Source organism: Camellia sinensis, chromosome 12 (assembly GCF_055761805.1).
Source record: "Camellia sinensis isolate YWXY chromosome 12, ASM5576180v1, whole genome shotgun sequence".
In the NCBI taxonomy this organism is placed as follows: Eukaryota; Viridiplantae; Streptophyta; class Magnoliopsida; order Ericales; family Theaceae; genus Camellia; species Camellia sinensis.
The window spans coordinates 28,770,890-28,788,269 of record NC_138972.1 but is presented as its reverse complement, the minus strand read 5'-3'; the positions used below and the strand labels follow the sequence as shown (position 1 = coordinate 28,788,269).

At 34.2% G+C, this 17,380-nt stretch overlaps 1 protein-coding gene across 3 annotated transcripts; it reads right to left on the bottom strand.

Moving 5' to 3' along the window:
- Positions 1–1,904: 1,904 nt before the first annotated feature.
- On the bottom strand, positions 1,905–11,932 carry LOC114260851 (uncharacterized). 3 transcript variants are annotated; one of them, XM_082898248.1, is made up of 7 exons: positions 11,717–11,918; positions 10,658–10,726; positions 7,386–7,815; positions 6,514–6,582; positions 2,841–2,916; positions 2,697–2,761; positions 1,905–2,304 (listed from the first exon to the last, which is right to left on the bottom strand). In XM_082898248.1, exons 3-7 carry the CDS (start codon positions 7,641–7,643, stop codon positions 2,224–2,226), a joined length of 549 nt encoding a protein of 182 aa, XP_082754374.1. In that variant the 5' UTR covers positions 7,644–7,815; positions 10,658–10,726; positions 11,717–11,918; the 3' UTR covers positions 1,905–2,223. The 3 variants fall into 3 exon arrangements, with proteins under 3 accessions (XP_082754374.1, XP_082754375.1, XP_028056854.2); XM_082898249.1 differs by having other exon boundaries at positions 7,386–10,390; positions 11,717–11,883; XM_028201053.2 differs by lacking the exon at positions 10,658–10,726 and having other exon boundaries at positions 11,717–11,932.
- Positions 11,933–17,380: the final 5,448 nt, after the last annotated feature.

Genomic DNA, 17,380 nt, shown 5'->3' with positions numbered 1-17,380 from the left:
GAGAGGTCATAGTGATACTGTATCTAGTTTTTCTATGTGGGGACAAGTTGTGATTTCAATCGCCAAAAATAAGATTGGTCTTTCTTCTTTAGCTAGATTTGCAGATGAAGTACGCATACCAAAATGTTTTTCTTCTTCTTCCTTTTTTCTTTTTTTTTTTTTCTTTTTTTTTTTCACTTCTACCCCCACACCACCACCATGTTTGCTCAATATATTCTACTTGCATGACAATTGTAATTTTTTTTTCTTTCCATTTTCACCTCTACCCCCACATCACCACCATGTTTGCTCAATACATTAGAAGAGCCTTCCAACTCATGTTATGATATAGATCCCTAAATATGACTCAACGAGTCATTATCGCTTCTCTAGTTTTTTTTAGGGAGATATATGCCCTTTAAAGAGTTTTACATCACCTTGATTTGGAAGATCCAGAATCAAATATAGTGGTATTCACAACTAAAAATTACTTGCATGACAGTTACAAAATTAACTTTGACAGCTAATCAAGCAATGATTGTTTTGATTATAGGATGTTGGGTTTCTGAATCTTATTATATCTTATTATTTCATCGGCTGTTAACTACATTTCATCCATTCATCTCCCACTAAAGAACATCATTTGTGGGAAATGGATCTTCTAGTTCAATTTTGTTCTCAAGTATTCATAGTCAATTGGATGGCTAAGAGTTGGTTGACCTCATGTATGTTTCTCCCATCTTGGTCTAGTTTAATATTTTTGACAAAATAGTTTTGTTATGTATCCATTTGAGAAGTTGTGATTAGTTTTTCATATCATTCGTTTGTTCATCTTACACATCCCACCAAAAAAAAAAAAAAAAATCAGTTGTTCATCATTCCTTCTTCCTTGCTCCCTCTTGTTTGAAAAAAGTAAAAGAAAAATACAAAGGAAACAAAAAAAGAAAAGCTGAGTCAAATTTGTGTGTCATTGTTTCAATCCATTTGTTATTGTAACTTGTATAATTACCTCTGAAAATGGCATGTGGCAAGATGGGGAACATCTTATCACACCTCAATATCTCTATTTGGTAGATCGTGGAGTACGGAACATGTCGGTGTTTTCAAGTTTAAGTATTTTGCTGTTCTCACAACTGTTCCTTGTTGGAACGGAAGATGGCCATTTAAAAAAATGTTGTTAGATTGCCTTTGATGTCTATATGTAGTTTTCTTTTGTCATTTTGGAGATAGGTTTTTCCAAGGATTCTCCGGGGTGGCTTCTTTCATTTTGTTTTGTATTATTTTGTCATTCATATATGCTTATCATTTGTTATGTCATGTTGTTATTAATGTAAAAATGCCTGATCAAGAATTGCAAGTTTTAAAATCCCAAAGGAGGCTTGTTGATGTGCATCTATTCTAAGATTTTGCTTTGAATTATAGTTTACCAAGGGACAGATGAGATGTTAGGGTTTCAGAAAGCTAATTTTGTTTTGTCAATTAGGATATCTAATGAGGACTGAATCTGATAGTCTCTCAATTTGAACCTTGTGTGTTACATGGTTGAATTTTACCCAGGACATTGAAGTACTTGAATATTTGCCAGTCCAATGCCATTGAAGCAAAGCTATTGAACTTCTAGCAACAGATATATTGACTATTTTAATTGAATTTTAAAGATATTTCTATATGAAAATATTGATTTCTAAGGAAGAATTATAAATGAATAGACACGTTATTTAATTTTCTATATTCCAGCAAAAATGTAAATTGAAGTCACTGAAATAAAAATAATCCTACATTCATCCTGGATACCAGAAATGGTTAAAACATAAATCCCTAAATGGTTGTCGATGAAAGATCATGAATAATGAAATAGTAGCATATTTCACTTGGCTTCCTATCCTTTGCAAGTTTAGAGCAATGACTTGCTCTTGCCATAAGAATTTACCAAAACAGCCACCCACAACTTACAAATTTTTTTCACAATGAGAAAAAGTTCAGTACAAGAGTGATACCAAGTCAATCACTAATACATCGTATTATAATTCAAAAATCCATCACAAGAAATACTAAACCCCCACTATTCAATCAGCAGCAAGACTTTCAAGCAAAAGGATTATTTAAAAGAGGGTACAAAAAACAAACATAAAAAAAAGCTATCACACAATCCAGGACCCCCAACTGATACTGGACCTGTCAGCAGAATTGCTACGACCATATAATTGTATCTTTCATGTATTGTACGTTGGCCTCAGCTCTCTACTACGAAGATGATCCATTAGATTTTGGCCTAGTATACCCCAGGTCAATTAACTTCTCCACCAGCTTTTTCTCAGCATCAGCCTGAAAACCCCAATAAGAGGAGGGGAAAATATAGATCAAACAACCAGGAACAGGAAGACTCGTGCTAAATCATTCATACATGCAAATGATTTTGTTGGGTATATAATGCCCCTCCCTACGATCGCTCTAAAAACAGGCTTGTGGACGCAAGGTCAAATGCCATAGAAGACATGAGTAAAGCCCTCCCTAACATCAATTGATTTTAGGAGAGATTGTGAAACTTGGTACATTATTCAAATAGGCAACGCACAATTCCAAGTCAAATGGTTTATAACTAAACACCACCATGTAAAACCCAAATATCTATCAAATTGAAAATTAAGCTTAAGTACGCAGTGCATACAGTCATAGTGCTTGCTAATGGTGTAGGGGAAGAGAGAGAGAGATTAAACCTCAAGCATGGGGCTGTTATTTGGAATGTTACAAGCTAGTATCACATTTAGACCTGTCTTCAAAACTGTAACAAAGATCACAAGTAAGTGCATAAAAGTAAAGAATATTTGTATGAAAATTGTTAATTGTAAATCAAAGTTCACCTAATCGACGAGCAATGCCAGATCCTGTGTTATCAGAAGATCCTCCAAGTATGTTAGTAACACTCACAGTATTGTTCTGTACATGACCACCAAATAGTAAGATATGTTGATAACAATTACTTAATCTATGATCATAATGAAGATGGTGGTCTGATGAAACCAATCAAGAAAGAGACCAAAATGATGAAACCAATCAAGAAAGAGATTTCATTAGAGAGAGAAAATCCCAAAATGGGTACAAGAGCTCTCAAGCTCTAAATTATTCAATATCAAAATATCATAAAACTGAATACTAGAGGAGCCTAATCTTATATTTATAGGATAAAAACATAACAACCATACTAACTCTAACTAACTCTTATTGTGCTAAACATGACAACCATACCAGCTCTAACTACATCAGACTTCCCCTCTAAAGAAAACAACTTGTCCTCAAGTTGGGGCAACAACTTGTCCTCAAGTTGGGGCTACAACAAAATGACTCAAGACAACAAAATCAACAAAATGACTCAAAACAATGACTTATGAGAATATGATTGACATGCAACGGCGACCAAGACTAAGTAGTTGCAAATCCTTATTCAAGGTCATCATAGCAAACATCCTTCCATCAAAATGAGTTCTCGTTTATGGACATCAACTGAAGCCATGTTGAGGTGTGAATAGACCACTCATGTAGCATGCCATTTTGGAAGCAAGATGTTATCCAAATAATGCTTCTCGCATGGCCCAAGAATAAACTCATCTACACCAACACGAAGTGGAATAAATGGCTTTGAAGATAGCATAAGAGGCATTTCTTGGAAGCAACGTTCATTCAACAACCATGTAACTTCAGTGTCGTGACTCTCCACCATAATTTTCATAGAATATAGAAAAGGGATAGAAGGTTGGATTAAAACCACTTCCTTCATGGTAAGCAATATTTCATTCTCATGTTCTTCATCCTCATGTACACTTTCATGCTCTACAAGAGGGTCGTCCTCATCATCATAGTTGTCAAAAATTGAAACTCCTTCGTACTCACAAGCATCAACTTCTTCATATTCACAAACGTCAACTTCCTCATAATCCAACACCTCACTATCGTCATCAAAGATGGCAACATCTTGATCATGGTTTGGTTCATCGTCTTGATCAAAGACAGGAAAATTTTCGTCACAAACACAGAGAGCTTGACTACAATCTCGTTCTTGGCCACAATTTTCCTCCATGTCTTCTTCACTAAAGATAGAAGCTTCTTCCTCATCATATCTTGGTTCAACCACCTCGCCACTAAAGAGCATCTTAAGATGATATCCCTCATCAAAAGTCTCTTGCACTCCAACACTAGTTGAGCAACCGACTTGGAAATAATCAGAGGACAGTTGTCCGACTGCAAAGCCTTTCGCATTGATGGCCGGAACTTGAAATGCCCTTCTTATGTTGCTTCTCAACCAACAAAGATGGCACGTGATTAGAAGGCAAGAAGTGCTCCTTGAACTTCTTCCTCATCTTCCTTCATTCTCTAATGTTTTCTTGGCCGTTTCGTTGCCTACCAACTTGTAATTGTTTCCACCAATTGGAGGCACGACCTTTGAGGCTTTGAGAGACCAACTTCACCTTCTTTGCTTCCGGCACATCATAATACTGGAAATGACTCTCAATTGTCTTCAACCATTCCTCGAACACATCCGGATTGTAGCTTCCACGGAATTCGGGAAACTCTAAATCCTTGACGGTACCATTCCACTCAGAATTCAACCCGTGTGAATATGCTCTATGCCTATGTGGAGAACCAAAGAAATCATCAAGCTGATGATCCTTAGAACCATGGGTTGGTTTGCGATGTTCTAAAAATGTGCACTTTTTGACTTATTGGCTTATATGGGTTGGGTTTGATGTGATATGTTAGAGAGATGATGTGATTTAAATAAGATGATGTGACTTAAATAGGATAGTGACTTTTTGACTTTTTGTATTATTTAGTAGATGCCAAACTTGGCCCATTACTACCTTTGGAATGAAGTTGCAAGCGTTGCACCTTTCTAACCAAGGTAGCTATTTGTGAACTCAACTCTTCAATCTCATTCCGTTGATTTTGGTATCCAATGTTCCTTTCAATTGAAGGACTCATTTCGATTTCGTCTTCCAAATTTGCAGCAAACACCTGACCACGGCCACCCATTTTACCTCTACGCCATTGAGCCATCAACTTCTAACAAAGACTTGATCAAACACTGTTCACAGCACTGTTACAGCAGGATTTACCACTCAAACAGTAGCTGATATACACTCACAAGTTCCAATCAAACCAAACTCGATTTCACAATCAAAGAGCAACCCAATATCAATCCAATTCAAGATTAACTCCCAACAGTATCAAGAAACAAGAATCAAGATTCAAGAACCAAGAACCGAGATTGCAATACGATGTCAAGAACTAAGAATCAAGATCAAGAATTGTGTCCCACAATATCAATTCATGCAAATATGATCAATTCATAAAAATTGATTCAGAACAGTCCTAATGAAAGAAGAAAGTCGAATCAGTTTACCATGATCAAGCCGAAAGCAAATAGCAGAGATCGCGACTTTGTAACAGCAGGAATCGTGACTAGAAATGAAAATTCAAACACAGTTGATGAGTTCGAAATGATCAACTCAGTGCGCAACTCAGATTCAAGGCTTCGCAGGAGATCGCAAAAATCAGCTAGGTTCGTAAGGCTGATCTGATGATTGTGACACTAGAATCTACCTAGAGTCGAAGGTCAAACTGCAACTAAACTTGGATTCAAAGTTGTGGACAATGCTTGTACCCCATTTGAAGTCTAGATTCATAACAACGAACCTTAATTTGAACCACAAATGCAAGAACGAATTCAAGAATGAAGATCTTTATCAAGGAGTTAGATCACAAATTGAGGGTTTCAATTTGTCAAGAAATCAGATCACGAGCACAGATCGATTGAAGGTTCTCAGACAGAATTTTGTTTTCGACTCAGCAAAGTTGACAAACCAGGCCAGAACAGAAGTTGATTTACCAGAACAGAGGTCAATCTAGGGTTACGATGTGAACCCAGTTGCTGTTAACCAGAAACAAACAGGAATCCTTCTTCATCTAGTTGAAATTGATGATCAATGGGCAAGAACCAGGTTAGATTGTCAGGCTCTGATACCAAAATGATGAAACCAATCAAGAAAGAGACCAAAATGATGGAACCAATCAAGAAAGAGATTTCATTAGAGAGAGAAAATCCCAAAATGGGTACAAGAGCTCTGAAGCTCTGAAATATTCAATATCAAAATATCATAAAACTGAATACTAGAGGAGCCTAATCTTATATTTATAGGATAAAGACTCAACTAACTCTAACTAACTCTTATGGTGCTAAACATAACAACCATACTAACCCTAACTAACTCCTATGGTGCTAAACATAACAATCACATTAGTTCTAACTACATGATCTCATGCCATTATGCAAGGACGGGAAGGCCATCAATGTAGGTGCTTTTATCCCTCATAATTCCTTCTTTGCTACCATTAAAATTTGTAAATAAGCAAATTGTGATTTTTGTCACAAAAATAGGTAGTTTTTGAAATGAATAATAGGGAAACTTCCCTAAATAAAACAACCATGAAATTCAGAAAAGATGGAAGCTTTCGTGAATATATAAATTGTTAACTTACAGGTCGGGTAGGTGCAGCGGCATATAAGCGTCCAAATCTGGCAGAATTGCAACCAATCCATGCATAGATCTATAGAAATAAAAGAAAACAATTGTCATTAATCTAAATGATTCTTGATTTTTTGATTTTACAAACTCTAATCCAGTATCAATTTTAATTAATCCATTTGGTGATATAACCATACATACAATCCAATTATGTCAAGACATGATCTATGTAGCCTTACATGGCATATAAAAACTGTATAATATCGAAATAATCACATAACCTTGCATATTATTTTTCTTTTCCCTTTTATTTATTTTTTTTCTTGATAAGTAGCACTAATTTATTTGTCCACATGGAAACACTCCATGTCAATTAGAAAAAACAAAAACAAAGCAACGCTCCTTAACAACAACAACAACAACAAAAAAAAAAAGAAAAGAAAAAAAAAGGCCAGACTTGTGCTAAAACAACTATCCCTAATCAGGTATTACAATCAGTCGAGAATAGAAAGCATTTTCACTTATCACAAAGTCAACTGAGTATCAGCATTACATACATACAAACATATTCCAGTTTTGTATTCCCGGCTGACTTTGAAAATTATGGTTTCTCACCTATAGCTAAAATAAATAAATAAAAAATCCAATTTATCCCCTCTTAAATTTCATATATGCCCTTAAATCTTCTATAACTCCCATTTTCTTTTTCATTTTTCAATAAAATCCTACAATATGACCCCCTTTAAATGTTTATTTTGCTGAAAAATTACTTACACAATTTCACATCTCTCCCATCGATGATAATATTTGTAAGCACCATAGGAATAATTAATACTAACTATTTCAATTACAAAATTGCGAACATAAAGAGTGACAAAACCTAACCTGTTTGTGAAGACGTATGATCTGAAAATGAAGGGTAACATCCTCCAACACCTCAGTGAAGCACGTGACCTGCACACCACCACCATCACCATTGTTGGAGTTGATAACCTCGAAGCTTCCATCTGAAGATGTTCCCCCTCCTCTGATTCCCAAACCACCTACTCCTTCCACCACCACATCAACCGACACTTCTTCTACTCCCGCCGCAGACCCACAACTATGCTTCATCGACTCAACATCCAACCCTCCACTCCCCATTTTCACACACGCTTCACGGAATTCGGAGCTTTTAATTGAGATGTTTTTAATGCATAAACTTGAATTTCACTGAGTTGGGATGAATTGTGCTAGGGTTTTGCGATTATGTTCTCGTTGCAGAGTATAGAGAGGCCCATGTATTTAGGGTGGCTTATTGGAAAATAAATGTTTCCTGCAAAAAATTGTTTTTTTTTAAATGATATTAACATTTTTTTTATTATAATACTAACAAGAGTAAGAGCATCTCTAACGGTTCATCTTTTTTTTTATAATCAAATTTGAGTAAAAACTTTATTTGATATCAGTGAAATGGCCTTGAAGAATATTATTGTTGAACTTAATAATGGAGATAAATTGGATGGAAACAACTATGATATCTGGCACAGGAAGGTTCAGTACCTTCTCAATAAGCAAGAGTTGCTCGACCATTTGACTAACATCATGGCCATTCCTAAGGCAGGGAACACAGCACAACATCGTCGTGACCACGATGCCTATGCAAATGGGTTTAAGAGGGATAGGAGTGTGCGCTTTACCTTGTTGAGCTGCATGCATGATGACCTCATTGGGGAATTTGAGAAATTCTCAACTGCCAAAGAAATGTGGGATCAGTTGCGCTTGAAGTATGGAGGCACGACAGCAGCTAGGCTGCGTGCCCTTACATTGAAGTTCAATCAATATGTGATGGACCCAAAACATACTATGGCTGAGCACCTTAAGGTGATGTCTGCCATAATTAAAGAGATGAAGGCAGCTGACAATGATCTCACTGATGAGCAACAGATTTTGTCAGTCATCAGATCCCTACCTGACCCTTCGTGGGGACATGTGAAATTGGTGCTCACGCACAATGAGGGAATCAAAACTTTTGATGACATTTCTCGACACCTTGAGCTCGAGGCAGATGGCAAAGATGCAAACTGCTGTGCTACACTTGTCACTAAAGCTAGAAGGCACAGGAGATACAAGCCTCAGCACAAATGACAACAGAAATGAGTAGACAAGCAAAGGCTGAGAATCTAGCGCCAAGAGATGGCAGAGTAACCAAGCGTCGCAGTGGCAAGCGTGCTGGAAAGAATGATAGGTCCAAACTCAAATGCTATAACTGTGGATAGAAGGGTCACTTCGCTCAAGATTGTACTGAGATGAAGAAGGTACACCTTATTACCAGCTCTCTAAATATATTTGTCTGTTCACATGTTTTTATTGATCACTCTCTCCTTGGTTGGATTGTAGACACGGGAGCAACCAAACATGTAGCTAGAGATTAGGCTGGATTTGTAGATTATCATCAGATACCAGTTGGTAGGAATTATGTAATAATGGGAAATGGAGCTCAAGAAGAAGTCTCAGGAGCTGGTAGCTTTCAGCTCAAGTTGCGTACTGGGCGCAGCTTGCTCCTTCATGGCTTTATGCACCAACTATCCGATGTAATCTGCTTTCAGTTTTAGCACTTTTGAAGTTAGATTTTTCTTTTCATTTTGAGGACATTAGTTTGTCAATTTATCTTGGTAGAACATTTTATGGTCATGCTACTTTGAGGGATGATTTCTTTATGTTAGATTCAGAATCAGAATCGAATAATAATTCTCTTATTTGTGTTGCATCTTCGTCTTCTTCTCACTGCTACAAAATCATAAATAGATCACGGATTTTAAGTGTGATGTATATTATTTAATCATGGATTTTTTATTTTGTCAAAGTGTGATATTTGAAAGTGTGATTGTTCAAGGTCATTTTCGATCATACTTTTTGACCGTCATTAAAAGATAATTTCATCACATGTTTTGGCCGTGATAATAAACATTTAGATCACGAATTTTAAGTGCGATCAATAACTAATAAAACCTGAGATTGAATTTAAATAATCCATGATTAATAGTGAGATAAGATCACAGTTATATGCATTTCTCATCACGATTAGTACATGTGATAAAAAAAAAAAGTTCGACCACAAAATGTGACTATCAATCACAACATATCAACTGTGATTAAAATCCAAACTAATATCTAAAATATAATCAATATTATTTGTACAAAAATTTCCTTTGAATCACAACATTGATCACATATGAATAGCTAATAACATCATATATTTCATAAATGAAAGTCTAATGTTGGAAAAATATATACAAAGAAAGTTCAGGAATAAAAGGTTTTTAAATGTGATTACACAATAAAAATCTCATTAAAAAAATGAAAAAAAAAATTAATTAAGAATAGGCCAGTCAGTAGGAAAAAAGGGGAAAAAATAATATATAGATGCAATATGGTATAATACAAAGAGTAGGGAAAGAACTTGGAATTCTTATTATCTTATAACAAGCGTAAAAAATAATTAGCAGAAATTGTAAGCAACTCTAGGAAAACGTATATAGATGCAATATGGTATAATACAAGAAAAAAAAAAGAAAAAGAATAGGCCAGTTAATAGGAAAAAAAGTAATGATACATACATTCAACTGAGAAGCTGTGGATAAATGAACAATATAGATGTGGCAATCATATAAGCCTAATTAGATAAAGAACTCCAAAATCAACACCATTAGATCCCCTCCCCCCCCAAACAAAAAAAAAGGCCCTTCGACAAAGAAACAAAAAGAGGAATCGCACAAGGAGAAAAGTAACGAGGGCTCCTGAAGATCAATCCCCCCCCCCCCCCAACAAAAAAAAGGCCCTTTGACAAAGAAGCAAAAAGAGGAATCGCACAAGGAGAAAAGTAACGAGGGCTCCTGAAGATCAATTTCCTGAATGATTCCAAAACAAAGTAAAAAATGACAAATAAATCAATAGCTGCTAATTCTTAACCACATGGAGAACAAGACAATAATCTGTTAAGGCTAGCACAACTCAAAATCAACAATACCCTACAAAATAAATACTAAGCCAAACTTAGTTTAAGATGTTAGTGCTCGAACATCAACATTATTCACATTAGTGGCAGTTAAATAGATTAAGTTATAAGCAAAATATCAATAGCTAGCACTCATGACAGGGCAAAAGAGAAAAATAACCAAAACTGGATCTCCTTTTGTTGAATTGACAATGGTGTTCATATGGGAAATAACATCAGCCTTATCTTCCTGCAATGGTAAAAAATAATGAAGAAAAGTTAATGAATTATATGCTCAGTAAAGACTATTGAAACATTTAATATTACTGCAGCTACACTACATGAGAAACAGCTAGCAAGCAACATAGAGCACATATTGGGATTAAAGTTTACTCTTTGAAATGATATGAGCCTTTCCTGAATAAGTTGCGTTTGAATCCCAATATGTTTCCCAAGTAAGTTTAATGGATGAATCCCAAATTTTTCCCTGAGAAAGTTTAATATTTGATATGTTATATAGGTCTTCCCTCAATCTGCTCCTCCTGAATTTTATTTAAGTAGTCAATTGCATTTTATTATCAATCCATTACTTGCATAAATCCTTTTTAAAAATAACTGAGTGAGGAAAGAAATGGGGCAATTCTATTTTATTTTTTATTTTTTTTGATCACTAGATTTAAGGAATTAGAATACAAATCTACCATGTTTCAAAATGTGCATTCCCAACTGAAAATCACAATGAACTTTTCAGCAACTTTCGTCATCACTATAACAGTTTAGGGCTTTGCTCATAACCAATGTGTTGCAATAATGATGTGGTGAATTATTCAACAATAATGATGTAATCACAAAAGATTAATTAATAAAGATAAAAACACCTCAGCATCAGTATCTTTTGCAGACCAAAAGAGAAAGAGTAGTATATCCTAATCAACATAATCTCTCGAAACACCATCGCTAGAAGGGGAGGAAGATTTTTGAAGGTACGAAACCATATTATAAAAATTCAGGGAAAAGGAAAAGGAAAAAAATAAAAAGAAATCTCTCTAAGTATAAGCTTTAGGGGTGTGCAAAATTAGGGATTTTTGCTGTATGAGAACAATAGTTTTTCTATGAATTTGGAGATTCAATCACAGATTACAAATTAGGTAAAATCATGCGGTTCTCATTCTCTACAAAGACAAATTTTTATCAGACCTTTCCAAATAGTTCTTGAAAATATATAAATAAATGTGTTCACCTTCGCAATGTTGTGTGAGGCTAAGATGGCGGCTACCGTAGTTGTTGCGATCGAGATGTAGACGAAGGGTCACTAAGGAGGGAAGAGCAGCGACGGTGGTGAGGAGTGTGGGTGTCCATGAAAAGGAAGAAGCAAAGTTTCTGCTGTGGTCGTGGTGGAGAAGTGAGAGAGAGAGAGAATATTTATTATACATCACAAACTTATTAAAAAAATAAATAAAGAACAATTTTGATATAAATAAAATAAAATAATAAAATAAAATAATAGTACTCTTTTTAAAAATTTTAAATCCAAGATTCTTAGAATATTTATAATCAAATAGATTTGATATATACAAAAAAATATAAACAATTACATTGAATTTTTTCTTATATAAACAAAATAAAATGATAGTGAAATTTTTTTCCTTATGGAACTTGATAATATAATGAAACTTTTCATCTTCTTTTATTTTTTAATGAAGAAAATAAAAAGTATAATTAAATTAGTACACACAAAATACAAAAAATATAAACCCAAAACTGTTAAAATAGTTACAATCAAAGAAATTTATACAAAAAATAAAATAATCATAGCCAAAACCCAGAAAAAACTATTTTTTATAATTTAAAAAAAAAAAACCTTAAAAGCACTGGACACTCAAAAAAAAGTTACGTAAACGAACAAATCAATTTTTAAAAATATAATTTATATATAAAAACAAAATAAAATTTATATATAAAAACAAACAAAAGCTTAAAAAGGTGAAATAGGAACTAAAAAAAATTGAATATAATTTTTTTATAAAAAAAATAATATAAAAACATAAAAATATATAAAATAGAAAAATACAAACTCGACTCTTATAACACTTATAATCAAAGAAATTTTATAAAAAATTAAACAATTATTTATTTTTTTATTTATTTATACTAAGAATGGTCCCTATTTAAAACCCAATGCACCTCAGTCCTCTATGGTTTGATAAAGTTGAAAATGATACAAAATTAAACACATTTTAAAATTAATTTAAGTTTTTAATGTAAGGTTGAAGAATCTATTAATATACACATTCATATAGGGGACGTTTTGGAAGAAAAAAGCCAGGTTTTTTTGGCTAAAATAGCCACAAAAAACAAAATAGGCTATTTTAGTCACAAAAAAACAAAACATTAAATCCAACCTATAATCATTACAATCCTCTCTCATAAAAAAAGCCAAAAAAGCCAAAAAGCCAAAAAACCCTTCCTAAACCAGGCTAAAATAGCCCAAGCTAAAATAGTCAAAAAGCCAAACCCACTTCCCAAACGGAGGCATAATGTAAGGCAAGAGTACCAACATATATCATCAATTCTTACATACATATATATTGATGGACCGTATACATGCATTAAAAAAATAAAAATAAATAAAAAAAAGAAGCAAATTGGCATTGAGCAAGCCTCCAGAGTGAGCGCCCTCAACAGGAGACTTGTTCTCAATTGCAAAGATGTCATCTTTGTATCACAATAACAATATAGTCTCCCCATCCTGAATTATCACGCGCCGCTCTTCCTTCGGCAACGCCGCCACTGGCACTACCGGTACCCATTTCTTCCCCTTCTCATCACTCACTCTGCCTCCGCGGCCCTTGTCGTCGGCCACCGAGACTTCAGTAGCCTTACACGCAATTTTACGGAGAGAGATTGGGGATGAAGTCAAAATTAATGGGTTTACTGGGTAGGCGGTTGGGTGGCGCAACGGCAGCAATAGCGGTAGTTTCCGGCAATGCGGCGACGAAGGAAGGAAAAGGACTCTGGAAATGAGCTTTAGGGATGCGGTGGCCATGGATTATTTGGGGGTGGTAGAGAGAGAAAGCTCTGAGCTAAGAAATGTGAGAACAAAGAGGAGAGAGAGAGAGAGAGAGAGAGGAAATTGTATTGGGTAGTTCATTAAGGAAGAAAGTGGGATTTTTTTTTTTTTTCAAATCACATAAATTCCACATGGCATCATTGGTAGAGGCTTCAAAAAAGTAGTATAGATGATGGATTGATCTTGACGGTTGTAACCAATTATAAATATAAACACTTTTAAAAATAGTGTTGTTTTATTATAGAGATATAAAAATAAAATTAAAAATATATATATATCCAATCACATTTATATAAAAATTGTGATTAAAAAAAATATATAATCAAATTTATTTGGAAGGTAAGATTAAAAATAAATATTATCTCATTTGATTAGATTAACTGTGATTGAAATATCATTCTAATTTTTTTAATCACATTTCTACTAAAAGTGAGATTTTTTAATTCCTCATGTGCAATCTTTAAGCATTATTGTAGCAGTGAAAATACATATTTAACTCAAAAAATTTGAAAAATTGTATATTTTTCAATTTAACTCCGATTAAAGCCTATTTTATATCAATAAAAAGCTTATGGAGACTACAATCTAAATATGTAAATTTCATTTACAAAAAATGAAATTTTATTTTTTGTTTTTGAGTACCAAAAAATCTGCTTTATGCAAAAAAATACATATTTAACTCAAAAGATTTGAAAAATCATATATTTTTCAATTTAACTCCGATTAAAACCTATTTTATATCAATAAAAATCTTACGGAGAGTACAATCTAAATATGTCAATTTCATTTGCAAAAATCGAAATTTAATTTCTGTTTTTGAGCACCAAAAAATCTGATGTATGCAAAAAAATACATATTTGACTCAAAAAATTTGGAAAATCATATATTTTTCAATTTAACTCCGATTAAAGCCTATTTTATATCAATAAAAAGCTTATGGAGAGTACAATCTAAATATGTCAATTTCATTTACAAAAAATGAAATTTTATTTTCTGTTTTTGAGTACCAAAAAATCTGCTGTATGTGCATTACCCAAAAAAAAAAAAACTTTGAATATGCCATAATATAAAACAATATTAATGATACATCAATCTAATAGTATAAACAATAAACAAATCAATGTCATACTAATCAAGAGGCGAAAACAAGCAATAGGCGGAAAAGAGTTAGTAATATGCTGTGATAGAGAATCAGCAACCTTGTCAATTTGAAGTGTGTCGGTGGAATAAACGGATTCAGACATAACTTTCACGTTCAAACCGAATCCATGGATCATGTGGGTAATCACATGCCTCTATTGATGTCTTCGAATAATTCCTAGTAGTAGAGTAGAACTACTAGCGAACTACCCACACTATTCATAGTACAAAGGCGGAATGGTTTATGGGAAGAGAGAATGTATCATTTTTTTGTTGTATGAAATACAGAACCCAAGATCCGTTTATATAGGAGAGTTAAGAGACTTATAGGATAGACGTATTATCCCAGATAATATCTATCACATTTCAATAATATCATATTAATAATTATTATCCATATCAAGATTATCTCATATCTTGAAATATAATCTATTATTTTATTTGGATCTCTCCTAATCGGGTCATGCCACCGTGGGCGATCCGATTAGGTTTGGGTTCTAAACTCGACTCAATTTCCAACAGTTCCATAAGGGAAACTCTAGTAGCCTCTTTACTAACGTGAGTTTGCAACAAGAAGGACTCGTAATTCAAGCTTTCAAATCTTACTGTGTGAGTGTTTCTCTACCTAAGGTAACCTATATTTTTCGAACAGTAATATTAGAGCATTTTACTAACACAGCATATTAATAAACATTTTACTAAATAAATATCATCAATTAAACTACTAAAAGCGCAAAAATAAAGTTAGTAATATGCTGTGATAGAGAATCAGAAAATATCCTAGAAAAATAATTGGAAGCAGAAAATATAGCGATTCTGATTTTGACCCATTACTTATTGTATTCCGAACTCGGGCTGGTATGGTTTAGAATGGTTATCCATATCTTGTTTCACTTGCCTCTCCTCTATCTTGCTTATCAGGTTGTATTTGTGTATTTGGAACAAGTTGGTTGCTTGTTTTTCCAAACCTGTGATCCCCAGATTTTGGCTCTTCCACTCAAGCAGGCATTCTTGCGCTCGAGCGGGCTTCACAACTTTTGTTCCTCCGCTCGATTGGCCATTCTTGAGCTCGAGCGGGATCATGTTTTCTTTTGCAGGTCTGCAAATACTGAGAGAGTGCATTGGACACTCAAGTGTCCAGTCCCACGCTCGAACGGGGTCCTTCGTCTGCAAAACTTCTAAAAATGTGTATTTCATGCTAGAGCGTAACTTTTTACGCTCGAGTGGGCCTTTATGTCTGACCCTCGAGCGTCATTTTCCACGCTCGAGCGGACTACGTGTATAACAGTCTGTGAAGATGACATATTGAATCACTTTTTCTTCTCTCTCTCTTTCTCAAACTTCCCAAAAAACCTAGATCCACACATTCTCTCTCTAACAACTCACCTTCTCTCTAAGATTTCATCTAGATCCGTTGGGATTTCCACCCTAGTGTCTTTGAGAAAAAGCTAGAATACCTCAAGATCTACATTTTGATTCGAATAGAAGTGGGTTTCACTGTTCTTAGAGTTTCTCTCTTGTTTGGCTCATCTTCTTTCTTTGAGGTAGGGATTTTTCTACACTCTCATACGGTTTTTAGCTTAGTTATTTGTTATTGTGTAACAATGGTGGGATTTGGGAGTAATTTGACCAAACCTAGGGTTTGGAGATAAAATATAAAAGAAGAGTTTTTGGTAAATATGAAATAAATGGGGTTTTTACCCTAATTGAATCAAATTGTTAATTTGTATAAATGATTGAAATTAGCATTGAAATGTGAAATTGGATGATTTTTGATATAAATTGTGAAATTGAATATGTATTACTTTACATCTTTGGAATTTGGAATAAACTATCTATTTGAGATCGAATATCTGTTTAGATATAATTATATTGGGCTATCGGTGGAGGATAGCTTTGATTGTTATAGAAATTGTATGTGGATTAGGTGAATTGAAACTAATCTTTTGTTGGTTGTCATTGAATATGGCCGTGTTTAAATACATTGTATATGTATGTTTGTTTGGGAGGAGCAAGGGGATGGATTCCATTATAATTAAGTTGGCCGGAATGTCCTAGGTGAAAGTCCCGAAATTATACATGGGTGCCTAGCCTGTGGATGAAATATTCGTAAAATGGAAATTGTAGTGCTTGTATAGCCTACCTTTACATGGGTCCCGTTTGACGGCTGTCCTCGAACGAAATATCCGTGAAATGGAAGTTTGAAGTGTTTTATGCATATGTGTTGTATGATTTGAAAATTATTGAGTTGTAGCCTTAGTTCGGTTGTTGAGAAATAACGAAATTGACTCATGAATTGAGACAGATAAGTGAATGCACTATGAATTGAATGTAAATGGATTAAGACACGGAATTGATATCTTATGAGTATATAAAGTTATGAAAAGTTTCACCACAAACATTGTTTATGCACTTTGTACTTATATCTCTACAAAACTTCATATATTGTGTTAGATGATTCCTACTGGGTTATGGCTCACCCTATTTGGGAAAAACATTTTTAGGTAATGATGGAATGCCTCCACCAAAGCAATAGCGTTGGAGAGATTTTCGGGAGCAAGAGCTTCTTATTTTGATTATATATTTTTGTAAAGCCAAGGGCTTAAGATGTAATGAGTGAAACTCACTTTTGTTGTAACCAAGTCAAGGCTTGGAAAAGTGTAAGCCAATAAGGCATTTATTTATGTTAAACTT

Bases quoted from the DNA above. Each gene is read 5' to 3' on its own strand.
- LOC114260851 (XM_028201053.2), bottom strand. From the start codon at position 7,643: ATGGGGAGTGGAGGGTTGGATGTTGAGTCGATGAAGCATAGTTGTGGG. The intron at 2,917-6,513 runs GTAAGTTAACAA...GGTCATGTACAG, and splicing joins CCGCTGCACCTACCCGACCT to AACAATACTGTGAGTGTTAC. The intron at 2,305-2,696 runs GTTTAATCTCTC...TGGGGTTTTCAG, and splicing joins ATAACAGCCCCATGCTTGAG to GCTGATGCTGAGAAAAAGCT.